Here is a 17,873-nt window from a genome sequence, read left to right as displayed (position 1 = left end):
CTGGACCAAGGACTGTCGACCATTGCTCCCTCACCAACTCTCTCCTAACCCACTACCCCTAACACTTGATCTTAAGGTAATAAAGTTTATCATTCAATTAACAATCAATCAATCAATCAATCAATCAATCAATCAATCAATCGTAACCTCTCGGTAGAGTTAGCGTGCTTCTAATTAGAAGCTATGGATAATGAAGTCACCTCTATGCTGTCTTTTTTTTTTGTTTTTTTTTTTGTGTTTTCTTTTTTGCTGTGTCTACACGTCTCGACCAATGGGAATTATATTGGTTGGTTAGTGGTGCTTAACGTCCTGAAGCGACTCACGCTATGGGAAAGCCGTAGAGGAGATGTCCGAAAAACTCACCAGTTCGAATAAAAACACTTCGCGAGATTCCGTCTAAAAAATGTCCTCATCTTTGTCCACGTGCGCACGCTCACTTTGCGTTCATGTCCGGAGAACGTATGCCTACTTTTCGCCCAAAGGAAAGAAGCCAACAGTCGGCGAGGCCAAGGAAAGCATTGGGGATTGTACTTTGTCTATTTTTTTTATTTTTACTTCGATACTCACATAAATTAGTAATGTAATTCGTTCAGGGGAAAGATAATAAGACGCAAAGTAGAAGAAAAAACAACCCTCTGAACAGATTACATTACTAATTTATGTGAGCATCGAAGTAAATTAATAAAAAAAAAGACAAAGTACAATCCCCAATGCTTTCCTTGGCCTCGCCGACTGTTGACTTCTTTCCTTCATGTATTATTACGAGCACCCTCATTTCCCCTTAATTGATCTGCTTATAGCTTACGGGGGTCTCGGTTCTGGCAGTCTTGAAGCCATAGGTAGCGTAAGAGGGTTCTAGCACAGCTTTCGCCCTCGCTCTTGATCACGTTCTACGTGACGCTGGCGGTAACACAGGACGTTCCACATCCGCCGCTTTGGTTGAATGTGGCGCTGGTGAACACTGTCAAGGTTCGTATACAGACAACATTAATACCCAAAATGTAGCAGGGGGGACAGCGGCCGATGTAGCCCAGTTGGAAGAGCACCGGAAGCGATATTCGGAGGTCGTGGCTTTGGTTCCCACCATCGGCACGTTGTTTTTTCTTCTACTTTGCGTCTAATTATCTTTCCCCTGAACAGATTACATTACTAACGTATGTGAGTATCGAAGTAAAAATTAAAAAAAAAAAAAAGACAAAGTACAATCCCCAATGCTTTCCTTGGCCTCGCCGACTGTTGGCTTCTTTCCTTCGTGTATTATGACGAGCACCCACTTTTCGCCCAGCGTCTATTTGTTAATGAGCATGAACTGTGCCAAGAGGGTCGCGCGTGCGTTTTTCGTGCTCCCGACGACACGCACAAAAAAAAACCCAGCGTGAGAAGCCCCGAGGTATAACGGCTACGCTTCCGCTTTTCTGTCGGGAGGCGTAGACTATCATTTATGCTACTGTCCTTTTTTTTTTTTTTTTTTTGTTCATTGTTTTTCTCACACCTGCCGGCTCGTGTTGCACCGTTTAAACGGGCCTGCTCTGCGAAGCGCGTACATATCCACGCGCACGTGCTTACACTGCTGACGGAGAACGCGCAACAAGTTAATCGAATGCAAACAGCGGCCCGTACTGCATGCGTGCCTGCACACTCGCACCGCGGGCGAAAGCCACAGCGCACGAAGCTGTTGTCGCGGGTTCTACAGCTTTCTCACTTATTTTTGTGCCTCACCTTCCCAACCAGATTAGTCGGGTCCGGCAGGCACGCGAGAGTCGTGGTCTGCGTGTGTAGACATCGGACACGTTGCTGCGCTGCCGGGCAAAAATGAACGTCTGTTGGCGTTAGCGCGCGAAGGAAGGTAATTGGGCGCCAAAGGGGAGCGCATCTTCTCCTCCCTCCTTGCGTCACTCAACCGTTCTTCGTTTCTCTTTTCTCTCCGCTCAGGTCCGCCCGGGAAGCGCGGCAAGAGGGGCAAGCAGGGAGACCCGGGCGAGCCAGGACCACCGGTGAGTGTGGACCCTCTGTTTTTCCTCTTGCGCGGAGCCCGCTCCTCCTGTTGCTTGCGCATCGGACGGACGCGCCCAGGGGCCTCGGCGAGCATTATTCAAATTGCGGTAAACACGGAGGTCGGCCCGTGGCTGCGCATGAAGCGAACCACTATTTGCCCTCTCGTTAAAGCACGCGCGGACGGCCGCCGTGTGCGCTCTGGGATGGAGACTTGGAATGAAACGTACGCCGGCCGCTTCGCTTCTCCTTAGGCACCACGTGCTGCCACTTCCAAACCGCCCGCTCCTCTTCTTCGGCGCTCGTTAGTAGCCGCTCTTCTTGGCCCCCGGGGTTGTTTGCTCTTTAACTTTCTTCCCCTTCGCGCTCGCTCTCTTTCCCTTTGATCCGCGGTGCGTACTTACTTTTTCTCTCGTACATTCGCGGCGAATCACGGGAATGCGCCGTCTCTTCGCGTTGTCTTATTTCCATACATTGTGCCTTCTTTCCTCATTCCTCGTGTGGCTCACGATACTCCTCCGAGGGTAGAAAAAGGCGCACTACGAAATGCGCCAGCCGAGGTCTAAGCCACGTTCGGACTGTGTAGTTTGACCGAAGTTAATCCAGGCTCGCGAGTGCTCAGCTGCCATTTTCGTTAGCCTCACACGTCATTTATCTCGCGTTGCGTTTCCGTGCTTTTGAATGCGAAGGCGTTATGCGGCTATAATTATGCGTTCTTCATGAGCTGGTCTCTCTCTTTCTCCGTAGTATAATAAAAATGGGGTCAGTGTTTTGCATCCATAACGGGGCGGTAAAAAGCGCATACAGCGAGGGACAGTCAAAAGAAAAGCACGGGGCAGCGCTCGTTATGGATTGTTCTTTTCCCATAGCCGTCAAACCTTACGCGCTATTTCTTCCAGCACAGTCGCTGCTAGGTGCGTGGTCTCGCGCGCACACTTATTTATGTAACCGGCTTTTAAAAACTAGCTCGGGCTTGCGCTTCGTAAAGGAAGCAGCGACGAGATTAATTCGACGAAAGTTAGTTTCTGCGCTGGCCGCTTTTTCTCGCTGGATTATCGAATTACAGAGCTGAAAGCTGTGCCCCATTATGGTGCCGAGAAAGGTTAATAATCCGTTCATTGCATAAGCCACTTTACGTCCGGTATCGCAAGCGCAGGGGTATTCTTTGCTGCGCTCAGATTCTTGCGTGATCAGCTACTTTAGCCTTGCCTGACCAGCTGCCAGCTTCGGAGGCGGCTGAATTAATAACGCGGCAGCACCGCCATGTTGAAGATGTTCCTTTTGTGTTGTCCTTTGCAGCGGTAGCTGCGCGATAAAATTTCTTCCGGGCTCATGTCGTACGCTGTCGGTGCCATGCGCTAATCGAAAACTTCCGCGTTTACCTGCTTGCGGAAGGGAAGAATGCTATCCAGATGCGCCATGTGAGCTAAAAATTGGAGTTTTTGATTTCACTTTCTTTGATGGGAGCGGGGGGGGGGGGGGCGGAATAAAGGTTTTAAAAGACTATAAGCTATGTAACCGGTTTCTTAAGTTATCAGTGCATGGTACCGTTTTCCGAAATTGGCAACGACTAAGGCAAATATTTTTGTGCGTATCTGCCGCGACTGCCCAATCGAGTAACTGCATCAATACCTCAAGTACGAAGGTTACCCAAAATAAGGAAGGAGCATTTTTAGAAGCAGCCATTTGAGGTTTTCGATTTTTCGACATGCTCAATAAGTCACATTGAGTTACACGTAGCCCTTGTCTCACAAAACAGCTTTGCTCTAGCATCTAAGGTCTTTTTTATTACAACAGAAATGATGGTGACGCGAGTTACGTAGTGTTCAGGTTAAGTTAACAGCAGCGCTTATAAGTGCTGAGTGTAGAAGCGCGACAGATTCCCCGCTGAGTATGCGTTGGAAACACGGGACACCAGCTCAAGCAGGTCTTCAACTGCTAACTTGAGCTTTCCATTCGAAGCTGTGAACCTCATTTTTCAATATGTCTGTCTTACAGGTGCCAAAAGGAAAGGAGGGGTTGTTAAAGGTGGGTAGGTGAGCCCGTTTAGTAGATCACCTACGCCCAATCTTCTGCCTACAGTAGTTTAAAGACATGATGACATGTGTTGTTAATACCAGCGAGAATGCTGGCAGAGTCATGTCGCGAAACGATATACATCATTGTCAGCACCCCCCCCCCCCCCCTTCCCCCTTCTGCCTCTGCCAGGCTTGATACAAGACGTCTTGTTTTCGCCCGGAAACTTTTTTTCTGGCTGCGAGCCCGATTGTGTAGTTTCTATGATCCTGTCAGGTACATGCATAGCCAGGAATTTTGTTCGAGGAGGGCTCAGATAGTTTGCGGGAGAAAGAGTGAGGTTTAATTGGAACGCCATCATGCGTGTTGTGTCACATCTGATTCGCTATTGGGGATCAAATCGCTCTGAGAATCAGTATGAACATCAGAAAACAGCAAATAGGTCTGTTGCGGAAGGTCGAGCCTTCACATGGCATAGTTTTGCTTCCCTCTTATGGCCGCCGAATGCTGATACTGCATGCTTGATGACTTCAACCATCGTGAAGGACGGTGCAACACATACGGCAAGGGTTGATTATCGCTTCATTATTGACCCTTCCAACAACTAGCCTTCTTGCCTTAACTTGTAGAAGGGCAGAAAAACAAATAGCTAAAAAAGAATTATTGTGAGCGTATTGATGGATACCTTTCCTTTCTTTACTTTAGACAGCACACACAAAAAGGGAATAATATGTATACTAATAAATAAGTGCCGCACAAAGATCGATCCTTTCGCAATTAATGCGCAGCTTTAAAACTGTGTCTGCTTTTCAGATAGGAGGTAATGATGTAGAGAAGTCGGATATAGTTACAAGTGGAGAGAGGAGGTAGAAAATAGAAGCCGCAAGACAGACAGCATCTTGAGCGAGCGTTGAAGAAAGCAGTGAAAGACAGGACATACCCGCTGAACTATACGTCGTTACGGCGTCTCGCGTGTCTTCCCCTCAGCTGGAACAAGGCCGCCAGAGCTTTGTCACGTTGTTTCCACGCATTCCCCTTGGGATAGGAGAGAGGAATTCTAGTGCCTACGACCCGAGAGACTCCAGCGGCCACCGGGCGAAACAAAAAGGGCACCGAAGCCACCAGCCGCTCCTTCCCAGGATGTAAGAAAATCCTGGCCCATAGAAAAAGGCAGCCGCCAAGGATCACAGGCCTGGGTCAGGCAGCAATGAGCGAAAGGCGTAGAATAGCCGCCGGTCCAGCATAATTAGGTCTTGCAACCGAATCCGCCGCGGTGAGCGAGACACCGGATCGCGCGAAAGAAAGGGAGGAAGGAAAGGAAAAGGGAGGGGAGCGGGGTGGGGGGTTGAAGGGTGGCATCGAGTTTCCCTTGGTTAACTCTGCTGGACACGACGGGCTGATCGACTCTTCCTCACGCGCCGCGGCCTGCTGCTGCCTTAGACCCGATGACTCCCTCTCCCGCCTTCTGTCTCTCTCCATCCTCCTTCCCCGTGTCATTCTTCTCCAGCTGTAATCAAAAGGGATCGAAGAAGCTCAATTAAGCCCCTTCCGATCGATTTTTGTTTCCTCTCGAAACGGACGGGCTGTGCGCGCCAACCGAAGCCCATATATCCGCGGGACAGGCGCACGGCCGCATCCGCTTTCTCACGAACAAGAGGGGTTGGTCGGCGTTCAATACGTCAGATTCTCATTACCGTATCGTTATTCGCAGCTACAGGTCATGGCCGGGGCTGGATGTGTTCCCCGATACGGACAACGAGAGCGACACGACGCCTTTTTGATTAGCGGGCAAGCTTCTGCGCGTGCTTTGCGGCGAATTTTTTCACAACGCATGTGAACGAATTACAAGACACAGTTTGCTTGCATTTATGTTCGAAGGAGGCGTCGGCGCTAAGAAGGGCGGACTGCAAAGACAGAGTAAAAAAAAAAAGATAAATAAAATGTCAATGCCGGGACTTGACCCACGGCAGTGTTCAATAAGATGGGTTTCCCATATGCATACAAAAGCTAAGTTACGTTGAGCGAATTACAGTGCTGACGCTGTGCCGATGGAAATGGTCAACAATTCTAGCGGAGAGTTTCAGAGAAGCGTGTACCGTCCACCGTCAGCGCTCACCGCGGCAGCCAAATGCGCATGTACAATCCAATGGGCTACATGATACAGGCACCCGGTGTCATCTGCTCGTGGGCAATGGCGGCCGCGGTAAGCGCTCACGGTGGACGGTATACGCTTTACTATACGCTTCATATTTAAAATATTGAGTTTTCTTACTTTTATAATGCAGCAAACAAAGGTTTCATGGTTGTATTTTATCATGTAGAATGAGCTAATGTGATTTCGGCGCCGACACTACGCGCAGCCAAAACCATTTTACAGACGTATAAACATGACACGTGGAAAAAACAACTCCATTTGTTTCAAATGCGTTTTTTCTTTTTCTTTTTTGCGTTCGTTATTTCGAGCCACAGTGACGGTTAGGAAAATTTTAAAAATAACCTGGCTCACTTTTGGTGCTGATGCCTTTCAATTTCGCGATGTTTTATTGTCCCAAAATAAAATTGATTAGTTATAGCTAATTATTATCGAGCTCTGTCACGTATGCGCATAATATCCACCTTGCTGTACAGTCCATCTGCACAGACTACACCGACGCTTCTCGCATAGTTTTTTAAAACAAAAATCAGTAAGCGTTAAAGAAAATCACCCGCTGTTACTAAGAGCAGTTCCGTTCCAAATTAACTAGACTTCGCGCTCGCTGATCTTCGATTTAAAAACAAAGAAAGAAAAAGTAATGGTGTTACCGTGGTTATTACCCTGTCGGCTTGTCGGGGAAAAAAATAATATCGTACTGTCGCCGCTATCTTAAGCGCGCGAACGATATAAAGACAATCTAAAAATTAAAGGGTCTCTTAAATGTCTCTTAAGAAGAGAATGGCGAAAACATACCCTTACTGTCCTATCATTTACCTCTCATCGTTTGCCTCTTATCGGCGTTCGTTGTAGTGCTACATATAACTATAATTGGTTTAGAGGAAAGTAAGGCGCAGCTGTATCTGTCACACTTTCTCCGGCAAGTGTGAGTTTAAACGGTACAACATCGCTCCTGTAGCGTAGCGTTCCTTAACACGTTTAAGTGCGAGACTGCAGATGGCAGGGACGTTAGAGAAGGAAAACACACCTCGCGGAATCTCGCGCGCAGATCCAATGCCTAAAGGAGGCGTCAACAGATTTTGCGCACTGGCTTTCGTTCCATGAGCCTAGAAAAGCTTTCACCCTAAAACAATTAGCAAAGCAAGGGTTACCATGCAGCATAGCGCATGACTCGGAGAAAGCTGTACGCTATAACCTTCCAAGCCATCAGGCCGTAAGTCGCCTGCCACCCTATATGTTCCCCACCTCTCGCACTTTACGTTTCCTTCTCCAGCTAAATGAGGAGATGATTTCTCTCTCCACTTTTCTACCTGCGACGGTGAGCAAGCGGCAATTGAATTATGTATCAAATGGATCCAACTTCCCAGCTGTCCACCATTACAGGCGGTAATAAACTCAATTGAACTCAATTCAGTTGTAACCTGCCCTCAGTGTCAGGTGTTAGATAAGTTAATTCACTATTTAGTCATGGCCTAGAGTCGACGTAGAATGCTGGGCTGCATGGCTAAACCGATTTCATAACAACTTTTACTGCAAAGAAGAATGGTTACAAATAAAAAATTTCATGCATGGCTTAAACTTTTCAGTGTAAAAAAATATATTGCGCTTTTATAAATAGCGACCTGGAATACCCTTCTATTACCTTTCCTCAAATATGAAACACCCAGAAAGTTTACTATTGTACTTTTAAATGCTTTAAATATTATTTTACGGTTTCACAACAGTCATTTCAACTATTTCTTCGCATTCTGCACAAGGCAGAAAAGGTTGTGAAACCCAAAGAATGAGCAATATGTCAAAACAAAAATCCTGAACTGTTTCGAAAACTGCTTCTAGACCGCAGTTATTATGCGCCCGTACGGCGGTTGAGCCGTGTCTGAGAAATTCTCGTTGGCTCGTAAGAAAAAAAAAATGTTTGCAACTTTTAACTCCGCATACATACATACATACATACATACATACTGTTACGACCAAGCATCCGCATTTGCGCGCTCTATTGTTCGCCTGTGGGCATGGAAAAGTTTTGTGAATATGTGGTGATGGTCCATTGGCTCTAAGTGAGCCTGTTTCCAGGAATCCTGTTTTGTAAGCATGTTTTGCTTTGTGGACAACCTGCAAATGCCAAATTGGCCCTGTCAAGAGAACGTCTGGAAAAACACAAAGAAACGTCCCCCTGCGGGAAATAGCAGGAAGTGCTTTCTTTTGTTCACCCTTCCAGTCGAGAAGTGCTATCCTCCAGTGATGAATGCCTCCTATCCAAAGGAGACGACAGAGTGACATGTCCGCTGACGTGCAGGACAAGAGAAGAGCATGACTCATACGGCCATTAAGTGATTTCCCGGGAATGCAGGAAAGATTTGCAATTGTCGAAAAGGGACCATGTTGGGAGCCCTATGCGGCGCCACGTGCACTCGGGTTTCTGAGAAGTAAAACCCCCAGAACCAGCCTGTGGTTTCTTTGCTGAAGAATAGAAATGTACCTCCTCTCCTCGCCGTTCCCAAGCTTTTCCCGCCAACAAGTGATCACGCCCAACGAATGAATGCCGGACCAGTCAGTGCTTCAGACCATCAGTGCAGTGATGTGTTCGATTGGATGCCGATACCTGAGGGGCGTGCCCTGGATTTGGTTGGTCAGCATCTTCAGAGAGGGGCTGGACATAGGGGGTTTTTAAGGACGCTGCAGAGCACGAAATGTCGCTCTGGGCCCTGGGTAAACGGCTCATCCAGTCGCTTCTCGCTATGAACCCTTAACGCTTGCCATTTTGCTGATGTACCCTTCTTTTTTCGTGTAAATATTGTAAATAAGTTTTCTCAAAGTGCCATTAAACCTGCTTGTACATATTTCACCAACTTCGAAGATTCAATCCTACTTCAACCCCGAGTCTCTGCACGCTACCAAGTGAAGGCCGGGTCGACGTAGCCCCAGCGTCACGACAACTGGTGATCAGCGGTGGGATCTGAATCTACAAGCACAACGACTGGTGCCCAGCGTTGGGATCTGAATCTACAAGCCACAACATCTGGTGATTGGAGGTGGATCTGAAGCTACAAGCCACAACACCTTGTGATCGGAGGTGGCATCTCAAGCAACAAGCAGGAGCAACAATCGGCCAACAAGAGGGCAGCTCGGAACATCGATCGCATGTGTGGGTGAGTGCTTGGCTTTTCTTCTGATGTGGACCAGGTTCTAGAACAGGGTTAGATTTTAGAACTGGTAAAGAGAGTGTGGAAACGCCTTTAGGTTTGGTAGTTTGCACTGTTGTTTTGGAAGTAGCCGACACTCGGAGCGATCATGGACCTACAAAAGCTGCAGAAACCGGAACTGTTGCAATTGTGTGAGGAATTGGGAATTGATACAAGTGGTTTGGCACGAAAACCTTTGATTATAAAGGCAATCACAGATTTGGGAGCCGATGATGAGGAGCTCAGTGAAGCATGGAACCTCATCGGTCAAAAAAAGGAACAGCTCAGACAGCAGAAGGAGCGGGAAAAAGAGCAGAAAGAGCGGGAAAAAGAGGAAAAGAGGCGTGAGCGTGAACTTGAGAGGGAAAAAGAGGAAAGGGAGCGCGAACGTGAGTGGGAAAAAGAGGAAAAGAAGCGTGAAAGAGAAGCAAAAAAGCTGGACCAAGAAATTGAGCTCCGGAAATTAGAACTAGAGTTGAGCAAGAGGTCGGGCAATTGTCCCCAGCTAGCGGTACCTCTTCTCAACAAGGAGGCAGATTTCAAGATGTCAAAGTACATGCAGCCATATGTGATATCAGGGGATATCGGTCTGTATCTGGCTAACTTTGAGCGAACCTGCGAAAAACTGTCCTTCCAGCGAGACACTTGGTCTCAGAGATTATTGACGGTTCTGCCCTGCGAGGCAGCGGAGGTTGTCGCGCGGCTAAGCAAGGAGGACGCGGACAACTACGAGAAGGTCAAAGCTTGCCTTCTGAGAAAGTATAGGCTTAGCGCCGAGGCGTTCAGACAACGTTTTCGGAAAGCTACTAAGTCCAGGGACGAGAGTTACCCTGAATTCCTGTACAATTTAAGAGTTAATTTGGGCGAGTGGCTAAAGAGCACAGATTCCTACAGTGATAGGGACGCTGTAGTCGAGCAAATTCTTTTGGAGCAGTTTTATAACTGCCTCCCAGAAAAAGAAAGAAATTGGTTACAGGACCGAGGCGAAATTAAGTCGGCAACTGAAGCTGCCGAACTTATTGAGGAGTATGCTTCGCGCCGACAATTCAGCAACCCAGCAGTGGATAGGCCCCGCAATCCCAAGTTCAGTATGAAAAACCGTCAGGAAAGGCACTTTGCTAGAGTTGGAAACGAAGAAATGAAGGTTTCTTCAGGCAAATTCCCTAGAAAGGACGGCAGTGAGAAAAGTGGGGAAGTGACCAACGTGCAGAACACAAAGAATAAGCTTGAGGCTAGGAAGCCGCTCACATGCTTTAGGTGTAATGAGCAGGGTCACATTGCCGTCAACTGCCGGAAAGAAAAGATTGCTTTCTCGTATGTCAGGGACTGCGATGAAAATATGCAGCTTTTAGAACCCTACCTGCATGACCTAGTAGTCAACGGGAAGCCTTGCAAGGTACTGCGCGATTCGGCCGCAACGATGGATGTTGTCCATCCGGCGTATGTATCGCCTTCCGACTATACAGGACAGTGTGCATGGATCCGACAGGTAGTTGAGGAACAGAGTGTGTGCTTGCCGATCGCGAACGTGGTCATCGAGGGCCCTTTCGGCGAATTAACAACCGAGGCTGCCGTTTCAGGAAAGCTTCCTAAGTGCTATCCGTATTTGTTCTCCAACAAATCGGACATGCTGCTGCGAAAGAGGGGCATCCTTTTCGGAGACAGAGTTGTGCAAGCCTTAACACGTTCAAAGGCGCGAGAACTAGCTACACTGCTCATTCCAGAAAAATCCACAGCGGAGGAAACGGCAGTTAAAACAATGGTAAATGCGGAAGATAGCAGGTCAGAAAACTTTGAGAGCGAGGCATCTCAGATAAGTCAACTTGAAAGTGAGCTTGATGAGACGCGGAATGAGGACGTTCTTGAGAGTAACCTCTTGCCGCCAGTGTCTAGTAATCTCACGAGACTTTTAAGTGGAACCCGAGAGGACTTAGCTATAGAGCAAGCCAATGATCCCAATATACAGGAGATAAGGGAGCGCCACCGCGCCACTAAGACAGCAAACAATATTTCTTTCGAGATGAGAAAGGGAGTGCTGTATCGCTTATTCAAGGATAAGCGCGGAGTAGAGCGGGACCAATTAGTCGTTCCCCAAAAGTACCGCGGAGACTTACTGCGACTTTCCCATGGCAGCTCGTGGTCATGTCACCTTGGAATAAAGAAAACAAAGCAGAGGCTGTTGCAAGAATACTATTGGCCTGGATGTTTTAAGGACACGGAAAATTTTGTACGGTCATGCGACACGTGCCAGCGGGTTGGAAAGGCGCAAGATAAGTGGAAAGCTCCGATGGTGTTAGTACCAATCATTACCGAGCCGTTTCACCGGTTAGTAATAGATATAGTTGGGCCACTTCCTGTGACCGAGTCAGGGTACCGTTATATCCTCACTATGTTATGCCCAGCCACAAAGTTTCCAGAGGCTGTTCCGCTGCGCGAGGTGACGTCCGAGAGTGTAGTGGATTCGCTGCTGTCAGTGTTTGCACGAGTTGGATTCCCTTCCGAGGTACAAAGTGATCAGGGTAGCGTTTTCACGAGTGTCCTCACCACCTCATTTCTCGAGCGATGCGGCATTAAGGTAGTGCATAGCTCGATCCATCATCCGCAGAGCAACAGCGTAGAAAGATGGCACTCTGTTCTCAAACGAGTCCTGAGGGGACTGTGCTATGAAAACAAGCGCGAATGGGATACCTGCCTGCCTGCAGCGCTTTTCGCTTTGCGGTCAGTGCCGCACGAATCCACTGGATTTAGCCCAGCCGAGTTGGTGTACGGAAGGTCACTGCGCTCACCTTTGCGAATGGTGCGCGAAGCCTGGGAGGGGCGCGGAGAAGACCCAACAGTAGTAGAATTCATTCTGAACCTCTTGAATCGCTTACATAACACTAAGGAACTCGTTGAGGCCAGCATGAAGTCAGCCCAGGCTCGTTCCAAGGTGTACTATGATAAGACAGCCCGTCAAAGGACGTTTTGTATCGGGGACCAGGTGATGTTGCTGAGAAGTTCAAGGCAGAATAAGCTCGAAGTACAGTGGGAAGGACCGGCTGAAGTCGTTGCAAAGCTTTCTAACACTAACTACGCAGTGAAAATTCCCGGTAGGCGTAAAGAAGTGCGCATTTATCATTGCAATCTTATGAAGCCTTATGTGCAGAGGGAAGCCGTGGTAAATCTAACGTTAAACCTTCCCGAGGAGATGGGGGACAACTTGATTTGCCTCAGCGGAAAAGGAAGCAACGCTCAGGAGCTTCTCAAAAAGACGGAGCAGAGAGGAGAACTAAAGAAATCCCAGCTGTCCGATCTGGGCGAGATAATAACAGAGTTTGAGGCCTGCTTCGTGGACAGGCCAGGCAGAACTGATTTGACTGAGCACGATATTGAGCTGACTTCAGACGTGCCAGTGCGATCAAGGTGCTACCGATTTTCTCCAAGGCAAAGAGAAATTCTGGATAGGGAAGTAACTCGCATGCTGGAATTGGGAGTAATAAAACCCTCGGAAAGCGATTATGCTTCGCCTATGATCTTAGTAGAAGCTCCAGGTAAAGACCCTAGGCCTGTGGTAGACTACCGAAAGCTAAATTCTCTCACCAGGGATCAAGTGTATCCTATTCCGAATATTGAGGAGAGAGTAGAACAGGTCAGTAGAGCGGCATATGTGACTACGCTGGACCTTACTCGAGGATACTGGCAAGTACCGCTCACTGAACGCGCCAGCAGATACGCGGCTTTCGTCACTCCGACGGGCAGCTACCAGCCAACAATGATGAGTTTCGGGCTCAAAAATGCTCCATTTTGTTTTTCCCGACTCATGGATAGGGTTTTAAAGGGGTGTGAAACATTCGCGGTGCCTTATTTAGACGACATTGCGGTTTTTTCCGACTCATGGGCGGACCATATGGTACATCTAAGAGCTGTACTGAGCCTTTTGCGTCAAGCTGGACTAACCGTAAAGGCCGAGAAATGTTGCCTGGCAAGGGCGACCGTGGACTACTTGGGTCACAATGTAGGTCAAGGTTTCAGGAAACCCAGCGAGATTAAGATTTCTGCGGTAGCAGACTACCCGCGGCCGAGCACGAAGACGGAAATTCGAGCATTCCTGGGTCTGACTGGGTACTACAATCACTACATCCCTAACTATTCAGCTTTGGCTAGCCCTCTGACCGACGCTCTCCGCAAGACAGAACCGACAAATGTAGTCTGGGACGAACAAAAGGAAGCCTCCTTCGTAAACCTGAAGGCTGTGCTGATTAGCCGTCCGGTATTGCGAGCTCCAGACTATGGCCGAGAATTCACGGTCCAGTGTGATGCCAGTGATCGAGGGTTAGGTGCTGTTCTCTGCCAGAGAGATGACGACGGTAATGAGCACCCCGTGCTCTACTTGAGCAGAAAACTGAGTTCTAGAGAGAGGGCTTATTGCGCGTCAGAGAAAGAATGCGCTTGCATTGTATGGGCCATTCAAAAATTGCAGTGCTATCTTGGAGGGGCCAAATTCACCGTAGAGACGGACCATTGTCCCCTGGCTTGGCTGCAAACTGCGACATCGAAGAACAGTCGCCTTCTTAGGTGGAGCTTGATTTTACAGCAGTACAATTTTGAAATAAGATACAAAAAGGGGAAGTTAAATGGGAATGCGGACGCGCTTAGCCGCTCTTTCTAAGCGGTCCGAGATGTTCCTCACCATGTATCCAAATTGATAATCAGGTTTTTTTTTTTTTTTTTCGTGCGCTTGAATATAGATGACTATGTAAAGCAGCACGTTTGGTTTTCGAGGCATACGTGGGTCCTGAACGTCTTGAGAGTGGGCTTTTCTCGAACAACAATGGCAGTTTTCTTTTGACCTGGTCTCTTCAGACGGGAGCTGAGTGCTTGCTTCGACATGTGGTTGAGTTTCAGATAGCTCAAGCAATTTGGCCTACAACAATCAAGACAACGCGACATGCAACAGCGAGCTTCAAGCGTTCACGTGCAGGCCATTAAGTCGTCTCTTCATGCAGCAGCTGCGGCTGCTGCCCTCCGAGTCTCTTCTGGCGGGGGAGGAGGCTGTTACGACCAAGCATCCGCATTTGCGCGCTCTATTGTTCGCCTGTGGGCATGGAAAAGTTTTGTGAATATGTGGTGATGGTCCATTGGCTCTAAGTGAGCCTGTTTCCAGGAATCCTGTTTTGTAAGCATGTTTTGCTTTGTGGACAACCTGCAAATGCCAAATTGGCCCTGTCAAGAGAACGTCTGGAAAAACACAAAGAAACGTCCCCCTGCGGGAAATAGCAGGAAGTGCTTTCTTTTGTTCACCCTTCCAGTCGAGAAGTGCTATCCTCCAGTGATGAATGCCTCCTATCCAAAGGAGACGACAGAGTGACATGTCCGCTGACGTGCAGGACAAGAGAAGAGCATGACTCATACGGCCATTAAGTGATTTCCCGGGAATGCAGGAAAGATTTGCAATTGTCGAAAAGGGACCATGTTGGGAGCCCTATGCGGCGCCACGTGCACTCGGGTTTCTGAGAAGTAAAACCCCCAGAACCAGCCTGTGGTTTCTTTGCTGAAGAATAGAAATGTACCTCCTCTCCTCGCCGTTCCCAAGCTTTTCCCGCCAACAAGTGATCACGCCCAACGAATGAATGCCGGACCAGTCAGTGCTTCAGACCATCAGTGCAGTGATGTGTTCGATTGGATGCCGATACCTGAGGGGCGTGCCCTGGATTTGGTTGGTCAGCATCTTCAGAGAGGGGCTGGACATAGGGGGTTTTTAAGGACGCTGCAGAGCACGAAATGTCGCTCTGGGCCCTGGGTAAACGGCTCATCCAGTCGCTTCTCGCTATGAACCCTTAACGCTTGCCATTTTGCTGATGTACCCTTCTTTTTTCGTGTAAATATTGTAAATAAGTTTTCTCAAAGTGCCATTAAACCTGCTTGTACATATTTCACCAACTTCGAAGATTCAATCCTACTTCAACCCCGAGTCTCTGCACGCTACCAAGTGAAGGCCGGGTCGACGTAGCCCCAGCGTCACGACAATACATACATACATACATACATACATACATACATACATACATACATACATACATACATACATACATACATACATACGTACATACGTACATACATACATACATACATACATACATACATACATACATACATACATACATACATACATACATACATACATACGTACGTACATGCATACATACATACATACATACATACATACATACATACATACATACATACATACATACATACATACATACATACATACATACGTACATACATACATACATACATACATACATACATACATACATACATACATACACACATACATACATACATACATACATACATACATACATACATACATACATACACACATACACACATACATACATACATACATACATACATACATACATACATACATACATACATACATACATACATACATACATACATACATACATACATATTTCAAATTATTTACCTGTTTTATTGCAACAGCGCTTAAATAGCTGCGCTGAAATATCGCATTAGGGAGTACCGTAATGGACCTTAGAATCATTTTTGCACAATATTCAGCTATGGACTACATTAGTGAGGTCGTCCATTTAAATACATGAAATGTAGGGCGTTTCAAAATTTTGTTCAGTGGCATTCGTTTCGCGGGGTCTAACTGAAGCACTGTTTGTTTTATAACAACAATCATTTTAAGTTGACAACCCGCGGCATCCTCTGGCGACAATCCGTACTCCGCTCTTCACTGCAATGCCGCCGCCGGAGCCATTGAGCCTGAAGCACCTCCACAGTGCCCCATGTGTGCACTCCGGAATTGTACTCCGGATGTTCGGACGCTGAAAGGAATTGTCTGACGTGTTCGTCAATGTTTCAATCGTTGAGGATCTTGAGTCGCCGAGTGCGGCGTATCCAGTGTGCACATTTCACAGCTATTGATTCTTGATGCGACGAAACGCACATATGTTCCTTTCGAAAGTGCCACGGTTTAAAAACGCTCCATGAAATGTATTTTTCTTCAGTAATGTCTCGTAGCACCCAGAACGTCAGGGCAACCCTAATACTTTTTACTGTAAACAGCTGAAGGGGCCTCTTGTATATAGAGAGACAGAGACGTAGTAAGAGCATCTGGTTCACCTCGACGCGTTTTTTCGTCATCCCCAAACTAACGATAGCAAGCTGTTTGACAGCAAAAAGCGTTTCCCACCAGAAGGGTGGGTTCGAATGTTGACATTATGAGGTGTATATTTTACGTGGAGGAACACTGGTTAACGTGGTGGTGCTCCAGACAGAAAGCGGAATGAATTTGACAGCGTTGGCGGTAGCTGAGGGATGAGGAGCGAGGCTGCAGCGATGTTTAGTCCACCTCTCGAGTCGCCACGCAGAGTGTCATGAGGCTGCTGTACGACACTGAATTGAAGTCTGTCGAAGGAGTAGGTTGGAGTTGTCAAGCTTCAAAATTATTTTTCGCTTAGAACAAGAGGCTTCCGATTAAACTTTCCGATATAAATTCAATTGAGTGGCACTGTGCAACGCACTACATTTCATATTTTCACTTGGACCACCTCACCATGCAGTTAACAGCTTAATATGTCCCAAAGAGTCATTTTTCCGAACTTTAGATTTTTCTCCCCCACGTGGTGGGCATTCCTTGCGTTGTAAAGCATTTTATCAAGTTTCCAGTTGCTGCATGTTGTAACTGCTGTGAGAAGTTAAAATTACTTAAGAATTGAAAGCACAATGATCCTGTACATTTGGTGTTTCAGAGTGGGAGAACGTTAAAAGAAAATCCTCTCAAGTGATTATATGTAAATGTACAATGTACTTTATTCATGTAAAAATAAAAATATCGTAGTCAAGTCTAAGAGTATTGTTTTACTTTTTTTACTGCGCTTTGATGGCTGTGGCACGAAAAAAAAATTATATTTTTAAGGCGAAAACCTTACTTGCCTTATAAGTGACGTGAGCAGGAAGTATGGACAAGCACCCAAAATATCACGTGACCTTGTATGAAAATTGTGACGCAACAATTCTTTGTGCAGCGTTCAGGGTTCTGTCATATAATTTATTTTCCCATTTAGCAGCCATATTCTAGTTGGTGGCTAACAAGGATTCAAACCGACATGTGTACCTCCTATTGCACGCCGCTAGCTGTAAGTGTCCACAGAGATGTGAGACAGATCCGCCGACTTCCTTCCGCCCAAACCACACTGAGTAAAGTCGTTTAACACTTTGTCAAACTCTGCGCTAGTTTCACAATGCTAAACCGTCAAATAATGGCATGTAAAACCTTGGCAAACAGTGCTTTCTCACGTTTTAATCGGCTTAAACGGAGTTCAACCCTTGTTACCTTTGTTTCTAGTTGTTGTTTATTTTTTATTAAAAGCAACATGGCGTCATGCATAGAATCGTAACACCATCCGTATACCATCATCATGGTCGAATGCGAAGTATGGGCTATCTTAGCGTAGATTACTCCTATCGTCGCTGAAATTTCTTCTCGCTCTCTATAAGGAGCCACAGATGGC

General features: G+C 47.0%; 1 protein-coding gene across 1 annotated transcript in view; it reads left to right on the top strand.

Moving 5' to 3' along the window:
- The window catches only part of LOC146202850 (uncharacterized), a 426,668-nt gene that overhangs the window by 312,427 nt on the left and 96,368 nt on the right, over positions 1-17,873 (top strand). Inside the window, exon 3 of the mRNA XM_084602213.1 lies at positions 1,933-1,994. Within this exon, the coding sequence (XP_084458339.1) occupies positions 1,933-1,994 (62 nt within the window). The remainder of the gene's footprint in view (positions 1-1,932; positions 1,995-17,873) is intronic.

The sequence above is a fragment of the Amblyomma maculatum genome, chromosome 1, assembly GCF_055883805.1.
Source record: "Amblyomma maculatum isolate TAMU_Amacu chromosome 1, ASM5588380v1, whole genome shotgun sequence".
Lineage (NCBI taxonomy): Eukaryota > Metazoa > Arthropoda > Arachnida > Ixodida > Ixodidae > Amblyomma > Amblyomma maculatum.
Note: the sequence above shows the minus strand (reverse complement) of the source record. Positions and strands in the feature narration are given on the sequence as shown.